The 27,734-nt window shown below is 45.8% G+C and overlaps 1 protein-coding gene across 1 annotated transcript; it reads right to left on the bottom strand.

Moving 5' to 3' along the window:
• Window positions 1-91: 91 nt before the first annotated feature.
• On the bottom strand, window positions 92-26,148 carry LOC119402095 (venom metalloproteinase 3). The gene is made up of 10 exons (XM_037669198.2): window positions 26,105-26,148; window positions 25,913-26,031; window positions 20,657-20,728; window positions 20,437-20,570; window positions 20,306-20,355; window positions 12,799-12,907; window positions 10,889-11,041; window positions 5,311-5,461; window positions 3,423-3,542; window positions 92-272 (listed from the first exon to the last, which is right to left on the bottom strand). The coding sequence occupies exons 2-10, from the start codon at window positions 25,937-25,939 to the stop codon at window positions 207-209; spliced, it is 882 nt and encodes a 293-aa protein (XP_037525126.1). The 5' UTR covers window positions 25,940-26,031; window positions 26,105-26,148; the 3' UTR covers window positions 92-206.
• Window positions 26,149-27,734: the final 1,586 nt, after the last annotated feature.

Here is a 27,734-nt window from a genome sequence, read left to right as displayed (position 1 = left end):
AATTCCCGAAAGAATCAAGGAAGAATAGTTAGCAAGAAATACTTTCGATTTCGTGGTTTTTGGAAACATACGCAAAATTATTGCAATACTATACATTTTATTAGCACCGTCCACGAGCAAAGTAAAACATACGAATTTACGCACAGGGCTGCAGAGGTTTCAGAAACAAGTATGCTCCGCAATATTGAACCCCATTATTATTAATATTAGTAGGGACTATATGCCCGACGCCTCAGTCTTCTTTTCACGCAGTCACCATTTCGGCATATTCTCTGAAAAATTAGCGAGATACACATTCAGGTAGTATACATAAGAGCAGACCTACTGAATCTTTGTTTACTAGAGTTGTGCTAATGTGAAGCTGCGGTGTAAATAACTCGTGATTTTACTCCTGTTATCCTATTGCGATCGCATTTAGATGAGATTACAATACACAAACTCCAATTTTCGCTCTACTATCAGGTTATTGAATACTTGTGTAGAAATATATCAGATACCGATATGTCATATTCGACAAATTGCAAAACCGATGAAACATCTGTCGAAAGCCTCAAAGCGGTGCTAGGCATTCCAATGACGGCTAGCACAGAACGCCTTGGTCAATTAGGCGTGCACAATACGCTGGATTAAATCATCGAAGCACAAGAATCAGCCCAGCTTGCTCGACTATCCTGTTCTTTGGCAGGGAGAAGAAGCATAGACATTCTGGGCCTCAGTCCAGTGTTGGCAGAGGAGAGAAGCCATGGAATCACCGAAGAGCAAATAGAAAATATTCTTGTCGCCCCGATCCCGCTGCATCCTCAGAACAATGAAAAAATGCGTAAAGCAACAGCCATTGCGATCCTAAAGAAGATCAAGGATGATCATCAATCGGTCTGCTTCGTAGATGCGGCACAATATGGCCGCTCTTCTTACTATGTCGTGGTCGCGATAGATAATAGAGGTGAAATTATCTCGTCGGCCTCCCTGACTGAGACCACCTCTTCTAAAGCGGAGCAGGCTGCTATTGCTTTGGTACTCTTGGATGACAAGAGGACGCAAATCTACTCGGATTTTAGATCGGCAGTCAGAGCGTTTGCCTCGGGCTCCATAGCTAAAGAGGCACATGGTGTTCTTAAGAACAGGACCATAACTATGCACACGATCACTTGGTTCTCGGCACACCTAGGTCAAAATATGGACTCGCTCACCAACCTCAACGACATCGCCCACTCCCAAGCGCGCGTACTAACTCTCCGCACGGGAGGAGAAGCCTTGTAACAGAGGAGGGTTCAAAAGGTTCGAGACAATTCATTCACATTTAATGAATTCACAAAGCATTGCTATCTGGAAAGAAGAGTATTTCCTCCACCACACAAAAAGCTCACAAGACCACAGGCGATGACCCTTACGATGCTACAAACTAATTCTTATGCGAATCTCTTTTCATGCATAAGTGACTTCAGCTCGCAATGTCCTGGCTGCGGGGGAACGTGCGATTTAGAGCACATGTTTTGGCCCCTCGTTACGTGGGAATGAGGACCTCACAGAGCAGAACTGGAGCTCGGCCCTCAAGTGCTCGGAATATCAGCATCAACTTTGGGCTGTCCAGAGAGCCTGCGATGCGGCTGTTAGGCTAGGTCTAACTGTCCCCACGTGAGAGCGGCTCGCGGCGTCGGCCTAAGGGGTGGCACTTTTCCGGATCTTTAAATAAAGTTCTTAGTAGCGTACCGTACGGAGCGTTCCATTCTTGGGGTTCGCGAGCGCATCCGGTGGCAGTCACAGCATTGGGTCTAATCCCTTTTCTAAGTACACATTTACACTAAGCATGCTTTATATTTTCATTGTTATCATATTGATGAAGTTCTAGCGTTATAGTGAGAATTCATTTGTTTAGCTCACGTACTGCCTTGCTTCTCTGTTAACCTTCAATTATTGAGATAATATTTTAGTGTTACAGCGGAGTTGTTAAGATTTTCAATATGCCATGTGGCGACATCAAAAAACTATTATCATCTTGAACAGGCACGCGTTCTACTCATCCTCATCTTCGTCATGTTCGTCATCTTCTTCTCTGTTCGCAGAGCACGTGAGCCATTTTTTCTGACAATGGATACTATAACTCTGATGGGTGAGAGAACGAGTACAGAAGGAGAGAGAGAAAGAAAGAAAGAGATAGAGAGATAAAAAGAGAAAGAACAGCAAGAGTGAAAAACAGAGGAAAAGAGATAAAGAAATAGACAAAGAAAGAGATGGAAAGAAACAGACACATAAAGGGAAGTGATGATGAGGACGAGTGAAAAAAAGGAGGTGAGAGGGTAAAGCAGAGCATAGTCTTGCATAGTAGGTTACAGCAAGGGGTCCTGAAAGGAAGTGAGGGTGAGGAGGAGCGCAACGCCACCACCTCCAATTCTTCCTCAGTCTTCGCACCACTACGTAAGTGCCCCGATTTTTTCTTGGACTCAAGCAACACTGAAGGTCTTTGTGTATACTTTTTGAAAAGCTTGTATGCTCATTTGATTCGTGCATGCGAAAATATGTTTCCCTCATTTTAACAGCGTCGGTTTTTAACATCTCTAAAATATGTATATACCTGGTCAATCACATGGACGTTATTGCAGTTCACATTAACGCATCAGGTATAAAAAGCAGGTTACATACATGTTAATATACTTCAGCAATAAATAACAAAAGATATACAGGGCGTCCAGCTATCACGCAGCGCGATTTTAAAAAAGAAGGAGGAACGACGTTGCGCGGAGCACACCAAGTGCATATGGTTCCCTGTATGCTGTAGTAGCCACTACTATTTTTTTTGTTACTGAGGTCTTGTTAATGAGTACAAATTATGCTTCGAACTTGACAAGCACTCACCGAATCTTGAAAATGTCAGTGAGGCATATGTAGGCATGCTGAAATGGCATCTAACTGCGCTATTTTCAGCAACGTACAATTTTTTTCCCGCTGATACAGAAAGCACGCGAAATTTGAAAAGTAACACCTGAATACGCTCCTGCCGGCAAAAGGTGGGAGCGGAGTCTTGAGTTGCTACATCACAGTAACCCTGTTTGAGGGCGCTGCTTCCTGATGCACGCTGCAGTCTAGTCACGCGTCAATTTTAAGATTTCGCGAGGTTTCTCTATAAGCCAAAAAAAAGCGAGCACGCAATTAGAATATTATTGAAAATAGCGCAGTTAGATGTCATTTGAGCATGCCCACATATGCTTCACTGACATTTTAATAATTAGGTGAGTATTTGTCGAGGTCGAAACATAGATGGGACTCATTAACAAAACCTCATTAACGGAAAAAAAATGTAGTGACTACTACAGTATACAGGGAACAAACAATATGCACTAGGTGCGCTTCGCGTGACTTCGTTCCTCCTTTTTTTAAATCGTGCTACGTGATAGCTGGGACGCCCTATATGCGTATATACTTACCCCTCCATTCTCTCTGCAAGGAGCATTATCAGGTAGAAAAGCCGGCAACGAAGTGTTGTACCCGTAAACTGTTTTGGGCATGAAACATCTGGCGATGCAGTTTTCGTCACCATTGTGGTCCTGAAAAAAATATGTTGTTTAGTTTGCGGTTACACTTCACGTTTTCATTGCGCAAGAAGTTATTTGTTGAAGATGTCGAGTTTTGGTGCAGTGCACAAAGTTGTTTTTCCTAAAAACATGTGCAGTAGAGAAGGAACAACGCCGCGCAAAACACCGCCAAAAACAACTACAACCTACACCAAGGTCGGACTCTCGTTAATAGCTGAATTATAGTATGAATCGTTAAAATTTACAGTCATAACGTTTTCAAACTTTTCTAAACGATGATTAAGCAGTTGTTTCATGTTGATGAAGACATTGAAAGACTCAACATAACGCACGCTCCTCTTCGGGGATTTATTCGAAATCATGCCCACAAGGCCTACAGTGGACCCTATGGTGACAGCCGATATTCGCGTTGTGGAATGCTGTTAAGTAGGACACAATAGAGACATGGTAGTATACCATAGAAAATGCGTCAAGACTGCCGCACTGGCACGCCAATCAGGCGTGTTCTGTCGCCTCATATCACGACGCAGAAAAAGCATGACGTTTTGAAGGCAGTTCGCACGACTGGAAATATTGTTTTGTAGAAATACACCATATTGCCACGTGCGTTTCTTATTATCACTTTTGCTGTACTCGGGTTTCACCCACAAAGACTGTAAGGAACGTTCAGCGCAAACCGCGCCTCATTGTTCGAGAAGCTTCGCGATTATTGCAGATCGTTTCGTTAAGATTGCGCACAAGAGGGGAACACTCGAGCTTATTATAAAACTTGCGCGACAACCAGCGATAACGCTGGAATATTCGACGGCACATGTATAAATGCCGACGCGCTTCACCGCTTGTCAGATTATCGACGGCCGACGCTCTCTTCGCCGCTATCAGCGTACAGTGTGCATTGCTGTAACTTGACTTTCCGTTTCACGGCCACGAGTTCGGCCGAATAAAGTTTGATTTTGGACACGCCGACTGGTGCCTTCGTCAACGTTACAACCACGTCACAATATCATATATGGTTGCACACCATCGTTTCGGTGCCAGCACTACCGTTTAAAGAGACTTTGGGCGTGAGGCGTTTTGGCAAGAATATCAAAATAATTTTTCAAATTATTGTATGCTTGTTGACCACAGATAACTATCGCGAGTAATTAGTGTGGCTCATTGAATTCGGTTTATGAAGAAATATAGCGTAACTGACTGTAAAATAACTAGATAAATATTGTAGCTGTAGTTATATTTAGTGCCTCTTAAATACATTGCATTTGATTGTAACCCTCCCACTTGCTTTATATTTGATCTCATTCTTCGTATGAAGGTATGTCAATTTCACGCATTTGTACACAGTCGATCATATTCTGTCTCGCAAAGCGATAAAAATATGTAGTCACCTGTCACGGTGGTGTAGTGGTTATGGCTCTCGACTGCTGTCCCGACGGCCGCGGGATCGAATCTCGGCCGCGGCGGCCGCATTTTCGATGGAGGCGAAAATGCTTGAGGCCCATGCACTTGAATGTAGGTGCATGTTAAAGAACCCCAGGTGGTCGAAATTTCCAGAGCCCTCCACTACGACATCCCTAATAATAATATCGCGATTTTGGGACCTTAAACCTAAACAATTATTTACATTATTAAAAATATATAGCCCCTTATTATTTGGAATATCACACCTGCGTCGCTCGATTACAGTCTTTCAAAGTATAAATCTTTTCGTAGTTTGCTGTATGATGCGCTCTGTATAATGAAGCTCATTATGAGTGCTATTGAAGGCTTTGCAAATACTCACCGGAATAAATTGGGTGCCTTGAACGTGCGGGAAAGTCATTTCGCACACCTTGTTCCTTGTCAGTATATCGCCTGGCAGTATGCTTGTGAAGTTCTTTTTCGTTATCCTTGTCCTTGTGGTTCTCGTTCGCAAACACACACCTTGCGATGACCTGAATGGGTAGAAGAAGTTAATAGTGATGCAGAACTATCGGTAAATTTACTATCAAGAGCATCGATAGTTTTTTTGTTGAAACTGTCGATAGTGTAAACAAACAATCGATAGTACTACTATCGAGAAACTATCAATAGTGCAATAGGCAGTATCATCGTTGTTATTACTAGCGATATTAGTGCCAAGCGTTTTTATTGCTTTGTTTTGATGTATTCGGGTTTAACCCACAAATACTGCTAGCAATGTTCAACGCAGACTACGCCGTACTGTTTGAGAAGCTTCACGATTGTTTGAGATCAATCTGGTACAAAGTGTTAATGCGCTTGGTTTTGTCGCTTCTTTCTTTCTCCCGTTGTAGCACTGCTGACCAGTAGTTTGAGATCTTTCTGTTAAGATTACGTGCCGTACTCGAAAAGTCAAGCTTTGTCGAGAGCTTACGCGAGCACTGCAGCGATAATGCTGGAAGGTTCGATGACTGATCTATAAAAGACGACACGTTCCGCGGATAATCAGATTACTCGATGGCCGACGACTGTTCTCGCCGCTATCAGAGCCAGCGTGTATCGCTTGTATTTTGAGTTTGGATTTTCTGGGCACGAATTCGCATCAATAAAGGGCTCTGTATTTCCCAGTATTCCTGCAGCACTCTTCAGCGCCACAACCACGAGACAATACAATGGATGGTTGCAAGCCCGTCGCCAAGATTTTTTTTCGGGCGGGGGAGGGGCGGGGCACGTGCTGAAAATGTTGTCATTTTAAGAAAAACGTCTATTTTTATTATTTAGCTTTGTTAAAACACCCATCACCACCAAACTTTTGGGGCCTGGATGATCTTCGTCAAAATTTTGGGGCCTCGCTACCGGCCTGGAAGGCTGTGTGAATAATAATGCTGTTGCTCGTCTGCCACATTGCCAAATTATTTGCGATAGCCTACTATCGATCAGCTTCGCTTAATTTATGAGCGATTTTCGGCGACAGAAATATTTTATTTCCACATTGGAAATGGCGGAATATGTCTATGAATAAATTGATATTCAAAAGCAACCAGTTACACTTTTCCATTAACAAACTTCTTCGTATTTTTCTTTTATTTCGTAATCATGAAATGCAATATATATATGAAGCAGCACAGTTCCATCACATGTCACGGCTTCCTTTTCGCTACAGCTGCGCAGTTTGACTTTATGATCATGTGTCAGCAACATACTCTGGTGAAGAACACAAGCGTTTAAACTTTCTTGCCCTTCAGCCTGCTCCTTCGGCTGCACTATGTACCACGCACGCGGGGAAGCGGCTTTATTCTGCAATAGGTTCGCGCTGTTTATTTTATGTCATCGATGGTACCGTCGAATTTACTATCAATAGCGCTATTGATAGTATTTTTTACCATCGATAGTTGGATAGTGACTTAGCTATCGACAGTACCATCGATAGTTCTGCATCACTACAACATAATTACATTTGACAGAAGAGAAAATTTGTTCAATGGCAAAGTAAGAGTTTGGTTGTAATTAATTAATCCTGCTTCAAGGTATTACCTATGGATGAAAAAGTCTTAGTCCATAAAGTTTCACAATTTTGCTTGCCATTCGTTTTTAAGGCAACAGCAAGGATAAGTGAATCGCATTTTTCCTAACGTCACGTAATTGGTTGAGGCATAGTAAAGTGAATTGGGACTTCATTGCAACGAAGGTCACGCCTATTGTACTGCACAATGATACAGCAGAGATGGCGTGCGCAGTACTAACCACTGCTTAAGCAGCAAACCAAGCTCATGTAATGCAAAAAAAAAGATTATGGCTCTAATTGACGCTATGAAAGTGGCTGGGCAGCAAAGCTGTAAACGACACCCAGAGCGATTGCCCACTGGACGTCAATTGAATGGTCTCCCGCATTAGACTCGTGCAAGAGTGAGATTGGCGTCTGAATTTCACTGGGAGCGATGGCCAAGAAGTGCGTCTGGTTTTGCAGACCGGCCAAGCATGTTTTATAGTACACAATCGTGTGACTCAACGCGTTCCTGGCCATGACGCGTCGCTTTGGGTCATCCAAGTTGTCGACGTCCATCAGCCTCTAGACATCGTCTTCGTATACCTCCCCTTCGTCCGGGAGACGTTCGGAAGCCTGTGGGTTGATGCGAATGTTGTTGAACTTGTAGAGTGGACTGTGGAGAACAACGCCAATTAAATTTTTAATGTGCACCCTTGCAATGGTTGATTGCATTGTACCTTCGTCGTTTACGCTGACGCACGGCCGGACCGGGAAGGCGCGTGAAGTCGTTCCTTCTTAGGGCATTCGCTATCGCTCTGGACACAATGGGAGAGTTTCCCCACGGCGCAGCGGGAGGGTCACAGCGACACCACCGGAGTGCGACAGGGAGTGGAAATGGCTGAACGCAGCGACACTGCTGCTGTTAAAGGGGAACTGACACATTTTGGCCTCGCGTTTTTTTGATGCAATGTGTTGCTGGAGGCCTGTTATTCATAACACGACACATCGTTTGCTGCAGCACGCGACAGATAATTAATTACAGGCTCCCCTCTACCAAGCAGTCTCAGTGTCGGTTTGAGAGACCTCCAAAAACGACAAGCCGCCGGGTACAACTACTACCACCTAGCGTGTGCAATGCACGACCACGTCAGCACACAGAACTGTGACGCACTTCCGTATGGTCCGGATCAAGAAGTTCTTTCAAATAGAAAATGGTAAAGTGTCGCTAAGGGCGAAGTTTCGACAAGCACGAAATTTTTAACGCGTGCACCGTGGCCACGGACTCGCGAACAGCTGCCGAAAAGTAGCCTGCTGGCGCAAGCGCGGTAACAGAGAAATGGCGACTATGAAGTCGTCATAACTTGTGGTACCGGCCGCAGCGTGGTGACGTCGTGGAAGTAGGGGGGTCACTCTAGAGTGACTTTCAATGGTGTCAATGCCGTGAGGTGCCGCGTATAACGCTGGATCGCGCACGCGAACTTCAACATTCATATAAAATACCTTCCAAGCCGTATTCGCTGTTCATATATTGCAGATATACGCATGTTCACGGTAATCAATCCCACAGGCTATCTCGCCCGCAAAATTTTGTCAGTACCCTCTTAAGGGTACTGACAAAACTCTGTCAGTACCCGCACATATTCCAATACGTGCGGCGTTTGACCAGCGTCCATGCGACGAAACTTCGTGCGACGGCGAACGCTCGACACACGATACACAGCGAAGATCCTGCGAGGAGAGCGTGCGCTGGCGTTTACTCCATCTTGCGGCTTTGATGCTTGTTTTATGGTTGTGGTTATTCAAAGGAATACTAAGCTGTATGCTGTAGGCCATGTGATTTTTGCCTATTCACCTTTCGTCCTCCCGTTTTTCTGCCCACGGAGGCGAAACCGTTGGAGTGGAGAGATAAGGCTTAGCTGTAAAAAGGCTTCAAGTTCATCGAATCACAGTGTTGTGAGATGCTGAACTGTAAGTGTGATGATTACTTTGGCCACGTGGAATTTTTCTTGTGCTCTGCAATAGCACTTACCTCAACCCTTACTCCATGCACGTACGGCACACAAGCCATTCAATTGTTTTCAAACGTTTGAAACGTCAATTGCCCATTCATGTAAGCCTGGGCTCCAAGGAATCATCTCCTAACAGAATAATGACCGCGAACAAACGGTTATATAATAATAAGCAATTAGTTCCTTTACATACCATGCTTACCAGCATCTATCGTGCTTTGGTTCTAGATGGACCTCCAAATTTAAACTTGGACAAAAGAAGTTTCCGTAAAAGACGGAGGACATTCTTATGATACAATATGCAGCCAAGTGAACATGTGTGACACCCGCACATATTCAATTTCATACCATGGTGGCCTTCCTACCTAAGGATGTTGGCCTGTCGTATGCATGTCGATGTAAACAGCTATGCATCTTTATTCCGAACGCAGCATCAAAGTCATTCACTTCATTCATGTACAACCATCTCCATTTTTTCAACCACACCCCCTTTCATTGCATTCTGAGAGAATCGGCAGCATTCTTGTAGCTTTAGCTAAACTGGCCGAGCCGAGCCAGTTTCGCGTGGATCCTCAAGAGCCGTGCTGCGCATGCGCCAGGATCAGTGATGACAAGCACCGGAGCCGGCACCTCCCGCGCACTCCGCAGCCGCCGCCGGTGTGCGCTTTCCAGAGGAGTGACGTCGTAGCCTTGGCAGACGTATTGGCGACACTGCGCTGGAGCCGCTTGATAGCGCCTCTGACTACCGTTTGCCAGTGTGGTAGAGTCATAGAGAAGGAGAGCGCAAATGCTGCTCAATGGCGCGGAAGAGCGAAGAAGCTCAACTCATCGGATCCCAAAGTAGTTGCCTGGCAAAATAAATGTGCATGTGCCACATAATACGTATACCATGTGTGTGTCATTGGAACAGCAGTAAGCATGATAAACAAGCTAATCCTAGACAATCAGGAAAGCTTAGAATATTCAGATGAACCTTTGCTAACGCTACGTTATCCTGGCATAGCCGAGCTAAGCCACTGCAACATTTTTTTTCAACAGCGAAGCTGTTAGAACTGGCAGTAAGATATCCGTTAACCAGAAATCATTGCTGCGCCGTGCCTGCGCTAAAAATATCCAAGCCGCCGCCGCCGAGCTATCACCATAGCAACCGCCGCAGTTTCTTACACGGTGGCTCAAGGACAGCGATTTCAGCACATTGAGAGTGCGAAGCCTTGCGCGTATTCTGGATATGCCTGTCGCCGTTTCTAGGCTGCCGCTTCATCGGCCAAGCACGCTGGATACAATCGCCACAGGCGTTGCGATAGCCGTGCTGCAGCACGACGAGCTGAGGGATCATCCAGCTTCGTGGTTCGAAGCGTTGCGCAACTTAGCCCAAACTTCCTGGATTTTTTTTCCTCAAAATATTTGTGTCTGGCATGTCTTGGGACTCACAGTCAAATCATATCACATCTTCGAAGTTTAGTGAAGCTCTCAAACAAGCATTCTTAAAGTAAAGCATCCGCCTTCATTTCAGTCAGTACGTAATCGGCAGAAATTACGTTCAGCGCACAACGTGGTGGAATTTACATGCTGTTTGCACTCTTTCCGCCCTTCAGATACAGACTGACCTGCTAGAAGTATCCAGTGTGTGCATTATTACTCGATCACAATAGTTTTTTTTTGTAATTTAATGAACCATGCAATCTTTGCGTTAGTAGGTGCGGTGTCTAGTTTCATGGAAAATGAAAACGCTATGCTGAGAGTGTCCTCGAAGAAACGATCATACACTTGTAGAAATGTTCCTGTAGAAAACAAAGCAGAAATTATTTGTCATGCGACGTTTTGTGGAACAATCTTACTACGCTTAAACATGGTCCGCTAAGAGGAACGTGTGACATTAACAAAAACGTAGCAATAAAATTCAAAGGAGAACTCAGTTCACATACCAAGCCATGAAAGTGATCATTTGGTTGCAGCACTGGGAAAACTTCATGCTCCGACTGTCCACTTCCTTGTAGCTCATAATGTACGCGTCGTCCCACGGGCAGTTTGCTGCAGAAAATGAACCGCTTGATGTGCCGTCGTGCGGACATCCAAGCCTGTGCGGATAATCATGACAATTTTCATTGGCGTCAATTTGCTGCGCCCGTATAAAATAATTTGACTGCGCAGGTTCACTACCTTGAGATACACCTTACTTAATTGCTTCATTGTTGAGTGACATAAAAATTTACATTAAGGCACTTTCCCTCACTTGGGTTCAGTTGTTAGCTCATCTACATTTTTTTTCGAATAGCCGTGTTCTGCCGATTCTGTTTCTATCAGTTTCTTCAAAGACAACGAAACTGTAGAAATTGTAGCAGTGATCAGCTCAAACTTTTTTTGCGCGATGAAGCTTGCGTAAGCAGGACTATTCACAGAATGGACTGAAAGAGGGGTCTGGCGGTGAAGCTTCAGTAAGGCGGGCAATTCAAATAGTGGATTGCGAGGGCGTGACGTGATGAAGCTTATTTAAGGCGGGAATGTAAACAGTGGACTGAAATGGGGTGATTCAAACAGTAGATTGTGAGCTGTAATGTTGTGCTCTGAAATATAACAAGACTGCGGGTGACGCGAAAGGGGGAGCAGAAAGTGTGAAGAGTCTAACGTAACCCATGCCCAGCAGCTCCGTCTACTGGAACTAAACACATGACCCAACTTAAAATTAGAAAGAACTAAGAAATTACTTAGAAATAACCGGGCAAAACGACAGAAGAAACTTGAAGGTACCGAGCGAAAGGGGCAACAGCTTCGCACTCCGACGGCTTTGATGCCGTGAAATTGGCTAGATTCTTTTATTACGCACACTCTTAAGAGTAAGGAAGGAGAGCGGGTAGAGAAGGAACTGCTTATCGCGGATGAAGTGCAAAGTACGAGCGAGAAATACATGTCGAAAAGAAAGAACACAGATAGGGGCTAATCTTTGGTATTTTTGTGTTTCGTCCACTCTCGTGCTGTGCTGTTTGTCGTAGAATACGAGTTCGATGCAACGCCTAGCTTCATTTCATCTATTCCTTAAACAACACACGCTTGCCTCGGTGGCCCAGCAGTTACTGTGCTCGGCTGCTGACCGGAAAGGCGTGGTTTAGATCCTACTTGAAATCACGTAAGTTTGGGCATGTCGGAATTTCATTTCAGAGTCCAGCGCACAACACAAGACAGGGAATGAGTGACAACCGACAATGACAGGCGCACCTGTCTTCGTCGGTTATCACTCAGCTTGCCAATTGGTTTACCAAGAACAATCACTATTATTATTATCACGACAGTAGTCATACCATTACAGCCCTCGGCTGTATTTGCCGTCACCGTCACCACATCTCTGCAACGCCATTTCATTCGGCTGTGGCACAATAGTTTGAAGACGGAGCTCTGAGAATCAATTTCTGCCGGAATAGTGCGACGTTTCTGTACAAACTTCTGTGCATATATTCACCTATCGATGCTACAGATATATATGAAACAACGACATTCTCAATAACGTCAAATGCAATTCCCCCAGGAATACCGATTTGAAAGTGGAAAAGAAAGTAATAATTATAAGACTATCTGGGGTTTAACGTGCCAAGAGGTCGATATGAATATGAGAGACGCCGTAGTGGAAGGCCCCGGAAATTTCGTCCACCCGGGGTTCTTTAACGTGCACCTAAATCCAAGTACACGGGCCTCAAACATTTTCGCCTCCACTAAAAATGCAGCAGGCGCAAACGGGATTCGAACTCGCGACCTTCGGATCACCAGTCGAGCGCCATAACCACCAGAACACCGTGGCGCGCAACAAACGTGGGTTGACGACCGAAAGTAACATTGTACTCACAGATGTCCCACTTCGTGAGTCAAAGTGCGAACTCCCCTGAATGTTCCAACGGTGTCTTCACCATAGCCAACTTTTCGTTCACTGCAGATGCCGCCAATGTATGCGTATCCTGCGGTTAGATAGGCACAGGTTACTGTGATTATTAGCATTAATAATATTTCTTAGAAAATTAGGGTATCAATTAGGTGTTTTAAGTGTCTAGAGACCATGCAGGTGAGGGCGTTATGGGCACATCACTGGGCTTGACTCATGGGACCTAGACACTCTTGAGCGAAATGGCAAAAAAGTACGCCACAATAGTTGTTCTCACAAGTTAAATCTTCATTAAAAAAGAACAAACTCTGCAAACCTCAAATACAGTCGACAAATGGCTCGCGTTTATTATATACGTTAGATCATTACTCACAAGGTCCCTTATGCATTCGCCTAAGACGACCTAAAGGCGAAACTCATCTTCTTTTTCTTTAGCAATCGATATATCGATCCTCCCCCGCCTCCCTCCGAAAGATTTTGCACCTAACGTGCTTCGGCACTGCCTCCAGGATTGGAAGAATTGCAAGCGTTCTGCACCTCACCTGTTTTGCATTGCCACCATGATCAGCCTACCTTTCACCAAGCGACGGTATCATATAATGGCGTCATGTGACGGCATGTTATCTGACGTCACAACATATGACGATAGGTGACGTTATGATGAGGTGATATGAAGCTGTCATCCCCTGAGGGTCATTTTTTTCATCGCTCGTGTTGACTCCGACGCCGCAGGACGACGGTCGACACCAATGATCAATTTTCGTGATTGATGTGAATCTGAAGCTTTCGCTATAATAAGCAATTCATAAAAAAAAATCCCTAATTCGTGAAAACGAAATTAGAGGCCTTGCAACTGCTTGTGAAGACGGAAGACGAGCGAAGCTGGGGAAGCATTTCGACGGCGAGGCGTCGAGCGTCCATTTGGCTTCACTTGCCCACTCGTGCTTATGAGCGCACCTACGTTCCCCGTACTACCACTGCTCCTCTTTGGAACGTACGACAGCCGTCCGACCCATCGCTAGTCCAAAGAGCAATTGAACTGAGCGCGTTCGTACTAACACGGACGCCCTCACGCGGCTGCCAGCGTGAGCTTAGTCACGCAATGAAGAAGCAAGACCTAAGGTCCTTCAAGTAGCGTGAAGTAATGCACGCTTTTTGCAATCCTGAGCATGAAAACGACAGCAGCTCGGCGTTTGAAATGACGCTACGAGATGGCGCGGCGTGTCTGTCTGAATGCTCGAAGCCAGTGTCACCTGCTCTGGGAGCCGTGTGGTGACCGTGGCGGTGACACTCCTTGTCCAGCTGAGTGCCATATTTGGTCGAAGTTATTGACGCGGACACGCGGACGTGTAGACATGACAATAGACACGAGCGGGGAAGTGCAGAAATGTTAAATGTTTTTTGGAACAACGTACTCAGACATTATAATCAAGGGATATGTCATAGCGCGCGTCTGCCTACTGCGACACGACATGGTGGTTCCGTAGGACATGTTGCCACCCAACATATTGTGTATTTGAGTACTATTTGATGCTAGCACTAGACCGCTACGGTAGCCTCCGCTCGCACTGGAAGGTCGTACTGTTCAGCTTGAACCTGACAGCCGAATTCTGGGCCGTTCAGCGAGCCGAGGAAGCCACTGCACTAAAAAGACAGCATACTCGAATTTACGTTGCGGAGAAAACTACGTGCGTCTACAGGGTGTGAGAAAAAACATTACCGCACTTTATCAACTATTGACATAGCTTGAACGGCGAAATCCGCCGGTCTTTGAAGATGTTGAGGATGACGTCGAAGAGCTTCTTGACGTATATCCAACACGCCTCAGGATCATTGTTTCGCAGTTTGATGCATTCGAGGAACGCCATCTCCTGCACGAACCAACGGTGCGTGTCCTCGCCTTGTACCCTGATGCGTTCGAGCAGCTCAATTAAGCGGTCCGAATGAACTTCGGAGGCAGACAAAGTTGGAAATGTCGTTGGCTTGCCGAGTTGTTTTGTCATTGCGAACACCTCGTTCTTTCTTGCGTTCCCGCCAGCAATGGACCATAATTGGGCAGACGCGGGGCCACTAGCCGTTCCTCGACGAGGTTGAGCCTGGACAAATGTGAAGGCATCGGTGGGTAAACGTAGCCGTTAACGGGGCTTGAATTTGGCATACCGCCTTTGATTAGCGATTCCTTGCACGTCCCACAGATCCGAAACTGACCGACGTCGGGAACAGTTGGGGAACGACCGCGTCAGTACCTCCACGGCATTGTTCCGTTGTTGTTGAGACCGGATCCCGTGGATCGTAGCCAAGTTGTTGTCTAACCACAGGTGGTCGCAGACGTCGCAGCCGCAGCCGAAGTGCCATTCGATAAACTCGCGCTGAAAGCAGTCGTTGGGTACGGCGAACGCGTTGCGCCATTGCCATGTTGACGCTACTCTGTCAGCACTGCCGCTACCTTGCCGCCTCCGCCAAGCATCCACCCGCCATGGCGCGCATGGTTGGATCCGACGGAGAGACGACGTTACTGAGAGTGCAGCCAATAGCATAGAGAACGACGTAACTAACGGAGCAGCCAATGAAGGACGTTATCGAAACATGTGGCGAACGCATTTTCGTTTCGTCTAGCCATATACAGCTTTCGCTCTAAAAGTAATTATGTAAGAGTGTATGTACATATGTATGTGTGTTTATGTGTGATATTGCCTTACTGCCAAATACAAAGGGTTGTAGGCTAGTCAAGCTGTCCGGGGACAGCTTTTAGGGGCGAAGCTCCTTAAGGCTGCACCCGTTCGTCCCTCGTAGTCGTAGTCGTAGTGCGTAACCAGTCTTACGCTTTGACCTCCAAGGTGGTGCCGGTGGGAGATTTTTCCTGTGCGTTGTCGAACAATAAAAAATTCGCAGCGGTATCTAAAAGCCGACTTCTTCTGTCTCTCATTCCCATTAGCAGCCATTCTTTACCTCCAAGGTAGTGCCTGGTGACATTTCTCCTGTGCGTGATTAAACAATAAAAAATTTGTTCAAAACGCCGTTGATTGATGAAATAAACCAACGAAAGACGCCAGATGTTTTGTAAAAGCAGAACGGAAGAACGCCAGATGTTTCTAAAGCAAAACGAAAAGACGCCAGCTGCTTAACGAAAGACGCCAGATGTTTTCCAAAGCAATGGTTTTCTAAACAATGAAAATTCACAGCGTACATGTAAAATTAAAGTGAGCTGCAAGTCGTCATAACTCATCGAACCTTTAGTATAAACGCGCCCGATCTCACGTCGGTGATGATGTACTGGGCAGAATTCACGGAAGATTCACGGTTTACCGATGAACCTCCGCAGCTTCGCCCACTCATCATCATTCACTCCATGGATATGCTGTGATTTCTTTTTCTACAATCCCCCCATCTGTATTTCACAAAGATGGCAAATAAACTTATTATTATTATTATTATTATTATTATTATTATTATTATTATTATTATTATTATTATTATTATTATAAGTCCAGAATGCGATGGGCGAGGGGCGAGCGGCTAGTTGGGCCACTCACCCCTCCACTCTCATAGCTAAGCACGCACGCGTCTGCTGGGGCAACACAACCTAGACTATGTAGGTGCAGTTGGCCGAGGTCATTCCCGCTACGGCGTTTTCATGTTCACAGAGAGCCCGCAGTACGCCCGACTACGGCCGGCTAGAGAGGCGCGCGGGCGTTCGAGAGGGAACTGGCCGCGCGCGTCTCCAGTCGGACCATGGCCTGACGAACAACGAACTTTGCGGTGAGGGACCGAGAGCGGCGAGAAAATATATGCGTGCTTCGCTGCAAATGTCGTCTAAAGACGATAGAAGAGGCGCTGCGTGAGATATTAACGCCATCTGGCAATACGTCGGGAAACGTGAATGCTGTGTTGCGGGCTGGTAGTCCCGGCGCAGCAGCAGGCGAAGACCGGCGGTGACCAACGCGACCGGCGGAGACGCCAGCCAGCCCGAACACGCGGTTTGGCGCGAAGCGCCGAAGCAGAAGAAACGTCCGCACTCAACAAGTACCCTCCACACTCTTTTATATTCACGTCGCCTAGGTAAAGCAGGAACGCCAGAGCGGCGCCCCATGGCACTCTTACAGTGCAATACTGAACCGAAACCGAAACACAACAATGAGCTCGTGCAGAGGGCACGGAGGAAGCCAAGTTTCGGCGCAGTCGCATTTTCAGCGCAGCTGAAGAAACTAGGGTCTCTAGAATTACGTATCTATGTATTGTTATACATAGATACGATGGACACGATGATGCCGCCTTCCATGTACCCACCTACTGAGTACGCTCAAGAAGCTATTGCCCGCGCCCACCATGCACATCAAGTTGCGCGCGTTCGGTTAACCGAATCGCAACCGGGCCAACAATCTCGCTACGATCGCCGTCACAGAAACGCCCACTTTCTTCCTGGGTCTCTTGTCCTCCTTTGGTCTGCAGCACGACGTGTTGGGCTTTCTGAAAAGCTCCTCTTCCCGTACACCGAACCATACCGTGTATGCCGCCAAGTGACCGACGTGACGTATGAAGTCGAGCCATTGTCTTCGTCCTCGTCGACTCAGCCCCGCACCGACATCGTTCACGTTGTCCGTCTGTAGCCCTCTCACATACCGCAACCCACCGACGCGTGTGTATAGTGACCATCCTCGCGACCGTCTTTGCCCGGGCGCACCTAGTCGGTGCTTTCACCGCCGGCGGGTAATGTTATGTACCGCTTACCTAGAGGACGAAGAGAAAGAGGACGTGTTCGTTGCTGCTTTCGCCATCTTGGTTGTCACCCCTACCTCTGTGGTTGTGTAAATACTATAAATACAGCCTTCTTCTGTCGTCTCCCCGTAACAGTATTTTCTATGAAAGGAACACACCACCTAATACTTACCTAGTGATATTGCGCCTCAGATATGCGTAATGTTTGCTTTTTGATCAACAATGTACACAAGTATGAACCTAGTCAGCCGTTCACGATGGCTGGCCCTTGGGCAAGTGGTTCAACTTTGGCCGAGTGGCTGAATCGAGGGACGTGCCGACAAACAGAAAGACAGACAGAAAGACTGACCAAAATTTCTGCGTTTAAGTTCCCCAAGAAAGAGTATCGTCTTTAAAAAACGCCAGGCCTGCGCGGAAAGCGCACCACAGTAACAGCGAAAGCTGGAAGAGCGGCATTTCTAGAGCCCGTTATAAACTCTCTTGTGGCTACTAATACAAGTAGTACATTAGCAACGTACCCACTACGCCACAAATCATACTTTTTGGGAAGTTGGGAAGCACCCACCACGACATTATTCGTTATTATGCGGAGAAGCGAGGTACCATCTGTAAGACATTATGTGCATTTTGTTGATGCGACGGTTGATGACAATGAATAAATATGGCTGAACCCTTTGTAATTGGTTGGAAGCTTTAAACGACCCACTAGTTACGTAATTCACATTGTGTGACGCCTGGTCGTTCATTCACTCTCCCACCACGCTTTATAACATACGCTAGCGCGAGAAAAAGATAGAGAGAGGGAATTAACCTTATTGAGACCCTGAGCAAATGGATCATGGGAGCCGTATGGGCTTCATTGGCAACCAGTAGAAGTGCGCTTGCGAGGAACCCACTACGCTATAAATAATCATAATTTTTGTGAAGTAGGGAAGCGGCAACTAAGCAACTTTTCGTCATTCTGCGGATAACCGTGGTACTCGCTAAACACCTGTAAGGTGTTATGCGCTCGTTGTTGATGCTGTGGCTGATGCTGAAGCGTTATCGCAGAGGCCTTTGTAATGGGTTGGAAGCATTCAACAACCCACTCGTTGCGCAATTCGCATTGAATGAGGCCCGGTTACAGAATTCGCGTTTGTGTGACGCCTGGTTGTTATTTTACTCTTCTACCACACTACATTACATATGTTAATGTAGTTCCTGCCCGACATAAAGCCTGTATAGGGCTTTTTGCAACGCAGTTTCAAACACCGGCATGGCTCTGATGTAGAACATTGGGCTCCCACGCAGGGGGCCTAGGTTAGAACCTCGTGCCATCCTGTAAATTTTTTCTTATTTCGTGCGATAGCGGTTACGGACACCGGCGGCGGTGGCGGACAACTAGGGCGACAAAATCGGCCGTTGCAATGATCTCATAACTTTCGCTGAAAACGCGCCCGTGAAGCCAGAACACCGAGCGCAAGCGTCGAGATTATGGCGACGACAGTGCCGGTCGTTCCACCGGTGCCCACACAAGGTTCTGGAGAGACTTTCATCTGCGCAAAGGCACGTAGGGGGAGGGCGGCGCTTAGTGGTGCGCAACATGCAGCGATACCGCCATGCTGCACCACACAGTTTCGTTGGTCGAACTTCTTCACAGGGAACAATGACTCCCATTACACAGCACAGTTATGGTCGAGGTTTGCCGTGTGTCATAGATAGAAAATTAATATCATCATGAACTGGCTCGCGCTCTCTTCATCCTCTTCTTCATCTTCCTTTTCTGCTTCGCTACCAGAACTCGTGTGGCGATCTGTCCGGCGTGTGATGCAATAAATCTGATGGGCGAGGGAACGCGTCAAGCGAGAGAGAGAAAGAAAAAGAGAGGGAGAAAGAAAGAAAGTTAGTGATATACAGAGAGAAATACTTGGCGAGGCCAGATTCGAATCCGTCTACGCACGATCTTAAAGCGAGCGTCGTAACTACTCGGCTATCCGGCACGCAGCAAAGCATAGCATAGCCTGGTATAGTATAGCAGAGTATAGTATAGCAAGGATTTGAAAAAGAAATTAAGGGTTAAGATGATATATGTGAGAGTGAGTAGGAGGGGAAGGAGGAGGGTAGAGGGTAAAGCGTCGCTTAGAAAGAAATAGAAAATGAAGAAAGACAGAAAGGAAAAGCGAGAGTGACGGAGAATCAAAGAGAGAGAAATGGATAGAGAGAGAGAGAGAGAAAGAAACAAAAAAGAGAGAAGCGAGATGCAAAGAGCAAGAAATCGAAACAAAGAGAAAGAGATAGAAAGAATAAAATAGAAATAAACAAGAGACAAAAAATAAAAAGAATAAGAGCCATGTATACTTCAGTATAGCAATGGCTGGGAAAGATACAGGTGAGATGGTAAAAGCCTAGCCCAGCCAAGAGCTGCTATGTGCCCACCAGCTGGTCCTCGCTTGTGTGTGACTAAGTGCAAGCTGCGCAATTTTTTTCATATGTGTGCTTGAGCTGATCGGACGCGCGGCTTGAATCAGCGCTTCTATATATTCTTTTTGTTGTCCAGCGTTATCTTGCAGTAGTGCTAAACATCGAATAATTTCCATCTTAGCCGCTTTTTCTATTCCTTATACGTCACATTTTTTAATGCGGATGCTTCAGTCACGGCCGATCAGGAAGCTTAGCGGGTGCCTATCCCCCGCAGTGGGTTGAGCCAAAGTACTGAGGAACCAACCAACCAACCAACCTAAACGTTCACAAGCTAGAGGCTTCAACCGAGAAACGTTACCCATGAGACCGACGTTCCAACCGAAATACGAGTAGTCCGCCATGTCCAGGCTGCGAGAAAAGGAGAAAAATATTAGGTGATGGCATAAAATCACAGGAACTGAACGACGTTGCTATTGATGTCAGTCTTACCCGGTCACGAAGTATACACCATCGTAATCTCCATATTTATCAGGATTGTTTTTCACGTATTCTTTGATAAGCGTCAGTGATCGAATACCAAGTACGTAGCTTCCTGATCGCTCCAGAAAAGTTTCCATTGTGGCCTGAGAAAATGAAATATGGCAGTTGTAAAGTCGACGCTCTAGAAACAGTCCGTAATTGAGTTCTCATCTGAAATTGTGCTTCTTACTGTAAATATTTCAATGGCGCGGAACTTCAGCCTCACTCTTGGTGATGACACGGTCAGGTATCTCACGTTCGCCTGCAATCGAGTCAAACGTAAGATGTTAACTTGCACACGCGATGCAGCGCACGATGAATGCCTCGCATCAGCATAGAGGTGGGACGCATAAAAATGTAAGCTTGCTGACATACCACTTAATAAATTTCTGTGTCGTGAAAAACTCTCTCATTTCTGAAGATTTTTTCGTGAAACAGCTAAGTACATGAATATTCTCGCGGCGGCAAAAAAGTATACACTACTAAGTGTACAATTATTTGCATAAGACATACGCGTTCTTTCTGATGTTCTGTGGTTTAGCGCGCCTGCTTTTTCAAGATTCATGCTGCGTGATTCGGTTGGATGCGTTTTCCCAGCTCGCGATTTCCGGACAAATATTCGTCCTAGTTTTGTCAGCTCTCGAGCAGATGGCTGTGTGCCATAACATCATCGGCCCTTTCTCTCCGTGAGGATGGCCGATGAGCCAACCTGTGCAGAGTTTCACATAAACGTTTACTTACGAGTCGCATTTAGCGCTCGTTTTATGCCGAACTTCGAGTGCTTATCCTCCCTCGTTTCGCATAGTTGCCATCAACGGTGACGACGTCGTCATTAACGAAGAGAAGAAGTAAAAGACACGTAGATGCATTAAAGCCAGAGGTGAGTAGTGGGTTTTGTCCAATTTCTGTGTCACATAACCGTTAGGAGTTTTCTGCGAACAACACCGACGTTCCAGAACTTCACTGTGATAACCAAAACTGAGGCTACAAAGCATGCGTTTTCACTTCTCTAAGCACGCATGCACACACCTTGAAAACAGCACCGCAACACGACTACGATGAAAGATACAACGGGACGGGCGCGTCTTCACGCACGGTCCGACCAGTTAGACGCCCACCGGCGTGTTTTGCTGGAACGATTCAGGTGGTGTACTTGGAGATATCTCTGATTTATACTGATATCCCGTAACAACGTTTACACCGCTGCTTCCTATAAAAATAGCATGAGTGGAACGAGCATCATCGAAAAAATACCTGCACAAATGAGCAGCGGAATGGTTCTGCTTGCCTTTTTTTACGAAATACGAGCGCGTGACTTAAACAGGGATTTCGGAAGACAAGGACAAGCGCATCTTTGCGCGCTTGTTGTTGTCTTCCAAAGTGCCTGTTTAAAGAGACACTAAAGAGAAACAATGAATCGGTTTAGATCGATAAATTGTGTTCTTAGAACTCTAATGTCGTTAATTTCGCCATCATAGGTTTAATAATAGAGGAGAAAATCAAGTTCAAAGTTTAATTTTTAAATTTCGCGCCGAAATCTCCGCGCGTGACATCACGGATTTTAAAGTGTACTTATCGTATTTTGGCGCCATTGGCTCAACAAAATTACCCCAAACTTGGTGAGTTAAGTCTACGGCCCCCTCAGAGGACAATAATGTTAAGAGTTATACTGGATATATATGATATCGGAACACAAGTTTGCTCAAATAAGGGCACAATAAATATCCGAATAACAAAAGAAAAGTAATGTAATGACCTCATCGAAAGAGCACTCTATATTCTCGCGAGCAGATCGTTGCGGATCATTGCAGCACTTGGTGGTGCATATAACAACCACGCGCTTCTTTTTACGTGGCCTCCGTCATATCCGTGACGTGTGCTAAACAGCTTCTGGTCACCCGCCTTCACAGAGTGGAATGCTTCTTAATTGTTTTGTGCATTTTTTTCTGGGCCAACAACGACGTCTCGTCATCAAGGCCAAGGAAGCAGCGAAGGCCAGAGGGTTCCTGGAATGAGGAGACCTCGCGCCTAGGGTAGACGAGGGACTAGCATCGTGGTACCGTTTCGTAGAGGAAACGTTTTTTTTTCCTTATCCTCCTCCTTCCATCGCACGTCTCTGATACCTTTCAGACGGGTCAGAAATGCCATGTAGGAGTGGCCAGCAGAGCAACGTAAAACACAGATGGTAGCGCTCCGATTGGTGTTTGTAGATGCTAAGCATCTTGTAGCGGAGCTCAAACAGGTGGTGGTGGTGGTGGTGTGCGGCGTCACCACCCTTATTGCGCATGCGCATACCCTCTCCACACACCCCCTCTCCACTCCCCCTCACCACTCATTTCCAATCCCCTCTCCCCTTCTCTCTCTCCACCCCCTCTCCATTCCTCCTCTCCTACTTCCCTCTCTCCCCTTATCTCCTCTCCCCTTTCCCCTATCCCTTATCCCCTTTCCCCTCTGCACTCTTCCTCTAAAACGCGGGCTAGACATGCCGAAATTCTCTCCTGCGCAACGCCGCGCTGAGCGCCAGCGCATGCGCGTCCCCTCCCCCTCTATCTGCTCTCCTACGCTCCCCCCTATCGCGCGCCTGTCGACCGCGTTCCCCGCTCGCGCTGTGAGAATTAACGGCCAGGCTAGAGGGAAGACAAGACGCGCGTAACGTTCCTCTTCGCGTTCCACGACGCGAGGTCGGTAGCATGCCCAACGAACGCCAACGGAACGCGATTGTGCAAGTGCTCCGGCTTCGCATCGCCTCATGGTCCCCTTTAGCGGGAAATGGTTTATTGGACTCTATTGTACTTAGTCCAAGCCGTTCATTAAATGAGCTCGTTATACACACTATCTACGTTAATAATTTTTCGTGCCTTGCATTAGGCAAGTGGCTGAGACCTTTTTTTTTTTTCAATTGCAAGAGGTAGATTACAGTAAAAAATTCTGACGCCTAACACGCAGAAACAAAATCTTTGTTTCAGAGTACATTTGTACCTTCGTAGCTGATTCTGCTGGAACAGTGCGACACCGAATAAAGCTGATGACTTATCACCTTCTTGTACCACAGTTAGCGCTTCTCGCTAAAGCTTGGGCATGTGATCAGTATCAGGATTAGATAGACTTCACTGTTGAGAGTGATTCTACAATAACCATGTTTCTATGAGTATTCTCCGGCACTATACTATTTGATTAGACTATATCTGTGTCCGAAGCTTAGAATGGTACCGCCGTTTAATAATATAGAAACTTATCATGTCGGATAGTGCCTCATATTGAACACGACGGCATTCCTCAGAATTCCGCTGTGTAATATTTTTTTGTAGCAGTCAGGGCCTTCTTGCAAACCGCTCTGCCGAGGTTTGACGTTGCCGAGTAATCTAAGCGATCGTGTAGCTCAATATCTATGCGAAGATCCAAATTCTGCAGAACAAATAACGGCAAAGTGATGCGATGCTAACTGAATCATTTGGTTGTAATGCAATAAACAACACCACTTTTCAACAGAATATCAAACGAAATACAGAGATATGAGCAGTGAGCTTATGGTATTTTACTCGCGAAAAAAGAAACATACGTCAAATATTTTGGACGAATAATATGCACAGTGCTCACTGAAGGAAACGCGGCATGAAGACATTGGGTATAGTAACTGTTGCTCGAGATAAAGGAATAAATATGCTATATTTAACCACGTGAATTATATACGGATTTTGCCACTAAATGTGGTGTTGGCGTTCATGTATGTGTACGAGTCAATCTTGCGCCGATGTGACACGAACAGAACATGGTGGAAAGAACAGCACGCGACTTGCTTAGGCCTGTATTGACAGGTTTCATTCCGTGAACAGCGTATAGAGGCCAACACGCTTGCCTAGAACACCGCAGCGTTGCCTTCGTGGCTGCGCTGACGATCTATACAGAAAACAGGTAGTATAAGATAAGCCTTATATAAGCATGCGCGGATCCCAACGATGCACCCGCCTTGTATTTTCCCTCCTTTATCTCCGTGCCCACTACAACCGCTTCAGCAGACAAAAGCGTGACAGTGGTTTTGCATGGCAGGGAAAAAAAAGACAAACACGGGGAATCGCCCGGCTCGGCACCCGATGCAAGTTGTACTGCAAGATTATCTCTTTTGACAGTCTCATGGTACCAGTAGTCCATCGCAAATATAGATGGCTTTACATAAAGCGCAAGGGCGCCGCCACGTTGGACGGTTAAGCGAATGTTTTCGTGTTTTTGTATATCACGACATGCAATAATAATATCAGGAAACGCCGAATGCACCAAACCAACCATGTTCATAGGTTTTCGTCTGCCATAGCATCGTTGGCTTAGTTGTTGAAGACACAAAACGGCCGGGATTTCACCACATATGATGCTTCCCAGCTGGCAAAAAGACTTGCTTCTCAGAAAAAGAACAGTCTTCGGACGCTTCCGACACATCATTATGCTTCCTTTCCTCAATCGATCCACATCTAAGAAGAAGACTGCCATCCAGAGTTCCTCGACATCTGGAAGATCTGGAAGCTCTGTACTATCGTATTTGTCTAAATACTTCCTGTGAAAACTGCCTATCAAAACAGCTTATGAAAACGCTTCGGTCCAGCGGCAAGTCCATACTGCAACGACTGCGGCTCCATCGAATCTGTGGAACATGTATTCTTTGAATGTCGAGCGAATGCTGATGAGCGTGCGCTCTACGAACATCGCATGCTTCCGATAACACAAGTAACTTTTTCATTTGGCTGCATCTTGGGCTCTTTAGCCTGCCTCACGCAACAAAGGCGTGCGATGAAACTTCTATTCCCATATGTGGATAGTATTGGTCAGCTTGACAAATTTTACTTCCACCTTGAATGCACACAATGAGAGACTCTATCATCGCACGTCCCCGGCCAAGAGCCAAAAAACTCAGTCTGTTTTATTATTTTTGTAATTCCGTTTTACATTTTTGTTTCTTTTTCTCTCTCTCTTCCTATATTACCATCCCCAATCCCTCGGCCACTTAGAGTAGCAGGTCAGCGATTTCTATATGCAGACTAAATGCTCTGCCTTTCAATAAAGAGTTCTCTCTTTCTCTATCACCAAGCATGGCAGCGGCAAAACCAATCCGTAAGGTAGTCTATATCTCACTTTTCCTTTCTTTCGGTACCGCGCCATTGACAGCGTCTTTTGACGTCCAAACCATTTATAGCCGTTTCGATAATCGAGGCGAAAATTGCACGTCAGCTGCGTCATCGGGCGCAGCGTATGCTCAAATGTAGCTTATCTCAAACCACTCATTATCTGTAGATGTCGCTCGTAAAGCGCGACGCAACGGCGTTCTAGACAATCGTGTTGGCCTCTGTACACTAGGGTTTTTGTACGCTCACTACTGAGTCCTGCCACAACATTTGTCTACGTTTTCTTGCACACAGCACTAAAAATTTTGTTTAGCTTGTCAAAAACTTTCGCTTACCGCGTTGACTGTAATAACCATGTACATTATTAGCGTGAGCTCAGATCTGAACTGCGCTCTAAATGTACTGTCGACACCGATCAGCAATTCGGGGTAGACGGTCCGTGGCCTAGCATTACCTAGAGCAAAAGCGACAATGGATTAGCATCAACGTGCTGAAATACGAACGTGGTTTATATTTGCCATATTCACCTTCATTCTGCCTTTCTGTCACATTGATTCTGTCATGTTTAATATCATCTGGAAAGATAGCATGTTTGAAACATCTGTAAGTAATTTTGGGGCATATATTATAGGTTCCAGCCACGAAACATGCTCTTTAGCAACAAATAAGAAACAAACCATCATGTCTGAGAATCTACTCGGTACTCAAGTAAGCAAGTTCGAACTTGTACAGACATAACTGGTTATTGGTACAAATTATGCTAAGACACAGGAACTATATCTTCAAAGTCATTAGGAACTGTTCTTTGCGTCATTACTTGCAGACTAGAGAAAGCTTTTAGCTTCAGCGAATCGCCATGCTCAAAAGAAAATAACTACGGAAAATGTAAACATAACTTATGCGAGCTGTTTTTATTGAGTGAGAGCTTCGACTCTACATGTATGAAATGACACAATAGTTTTAAGTGTATTTTTCGGCAGTCCTTATATAAATTGTAATCCCTATATTTCGAAAATTAAGCATGTCATTTCTTAATCAACGCAATCCAGTCATGTAGTTGCGTTCACGTTACGAAACGCGGGACACAGTTGTTGCCTGATGTTTTCAGGAAAAATGCCGCTCTCAAAAAAAGCTTGCTATTACTTGCCATCTGTTTCAAGGTCTTGCGATGTCTTATCTGCCTTTGCCAAATATCGTCAGATTTCTGTTTCATTTTATTAAACGCAATATGTGTAACGCTCCTGTGGGCGCATATATAACCTTGTCTAAACTAACTGCGTGGGTGTAAGGTCTGCTGATTCTTTCCTCTGCCCGACTGTACAGTAAACAACACATCATAACGGTAAATTCCCAACGTACCAAATATACGTCATAATGAGCTCAATCCGTTGAAAACTCAAACATTTCCAGGCTTCCTTTCTCAGCGTTTCTAGTTCTATGCACCTGATTAGTTTCACCTGTAAACTGTAGTTTGATCATTGTACTACTTCTAGTACAGGGCCACAATCCTAGCCACTTCTAATAGCATTTCTGCTGCACGATGAAGTCTGTCAGCATATGCGACCACCCATCCATGATAGCAGAAACTGAACGTCGCGAATCTCACTCCGTCTATTCGTTGAGCTATTTCGCCGCGATCTCATTTGGTCTGTTAAAACGTTTGCTTGCGTAGTGTACAATAGAAAATGTTAAGACACACAGGTGCCGCCACCTTGCACTAACAAAAGTTTCCTTATTTTCGCGCATCGCGACGTGACCTTATAAGGTCATGAAACGTCGAGTGGACCAACCCAACCTTTTTAATGTGTATACGTCCACTGTAGAACTGTCGGCTAATTGTTAAATATCCAAAACAGCAACACTACAGTCTAACATGGCGGCACCGATACCCATCCGTAAAATAGTGTACAGGGGCAGCGCATGGACTGGAAAACGAAAGTCTACGGGAAAGTGTGGTGTCATGCGGCATGGACCGCTGGATTTCATGTACGATTGAAGACGTCGTGCTCACGCGCTGTCTCGGTGCTTCTGGAGGCTTCGTGCGTCCCCTACAAGGAAGCGTACTGTATGTTAAAAAATATGACTTCGCTATACGCCCCTAGCTGGGCGTCGTGGTCTTGTGCTACAACGAATCGCGTACCACTTCGCACCGTGACG

This window comes from Rhipicephalus sanguineus, chromosome 8 (assembly GCF_013339695.2).
Source record: "Rhipicephalus sanguineus isolate Rsan-2018 chromosome 8, BIME_Rsan_1.4, whole genome shotgun sequence".
In the NCBI taxonomy this organism is placed as follows: Eukaryota; Metazoa; Arthropoda; class Arachnida; order Ixodida; family Ixodidae; genus Rhipicephalus; species Rhipicephalus sanguineus.
The sequence above is the reverse complement of the archived record's forward strand: the minus strand, read 5'-3'. Positions and strand labels throughout refer to the sequence as shown.

What these genes read in the sequence shown, in the direction of transcription:
- LOC119402095 (XM_037669198.2), bottom strand. Translation starts at nt 25,939, where the DNA reads ATGTACATGGTTATTACAGTCAACGCG. An exon ending in TGGTTATTACAGTCAACGCG is followed by an intron (nt 20,729 to 25,912) that starts GTAAGCGAAAGT and finishes ACTCGATTGCAG; the next exon opens with GCGAACGTGAGATACCTGAC. An exon ending in ATGATCACTTTCATGGCTTG is followed by an intron (nt 5,462 to 10,888) that starts GTATGTGAACTG and finishes CTACCCATTCAG; the next exon opens with GTCATCGCAAGGTGTGTGTT.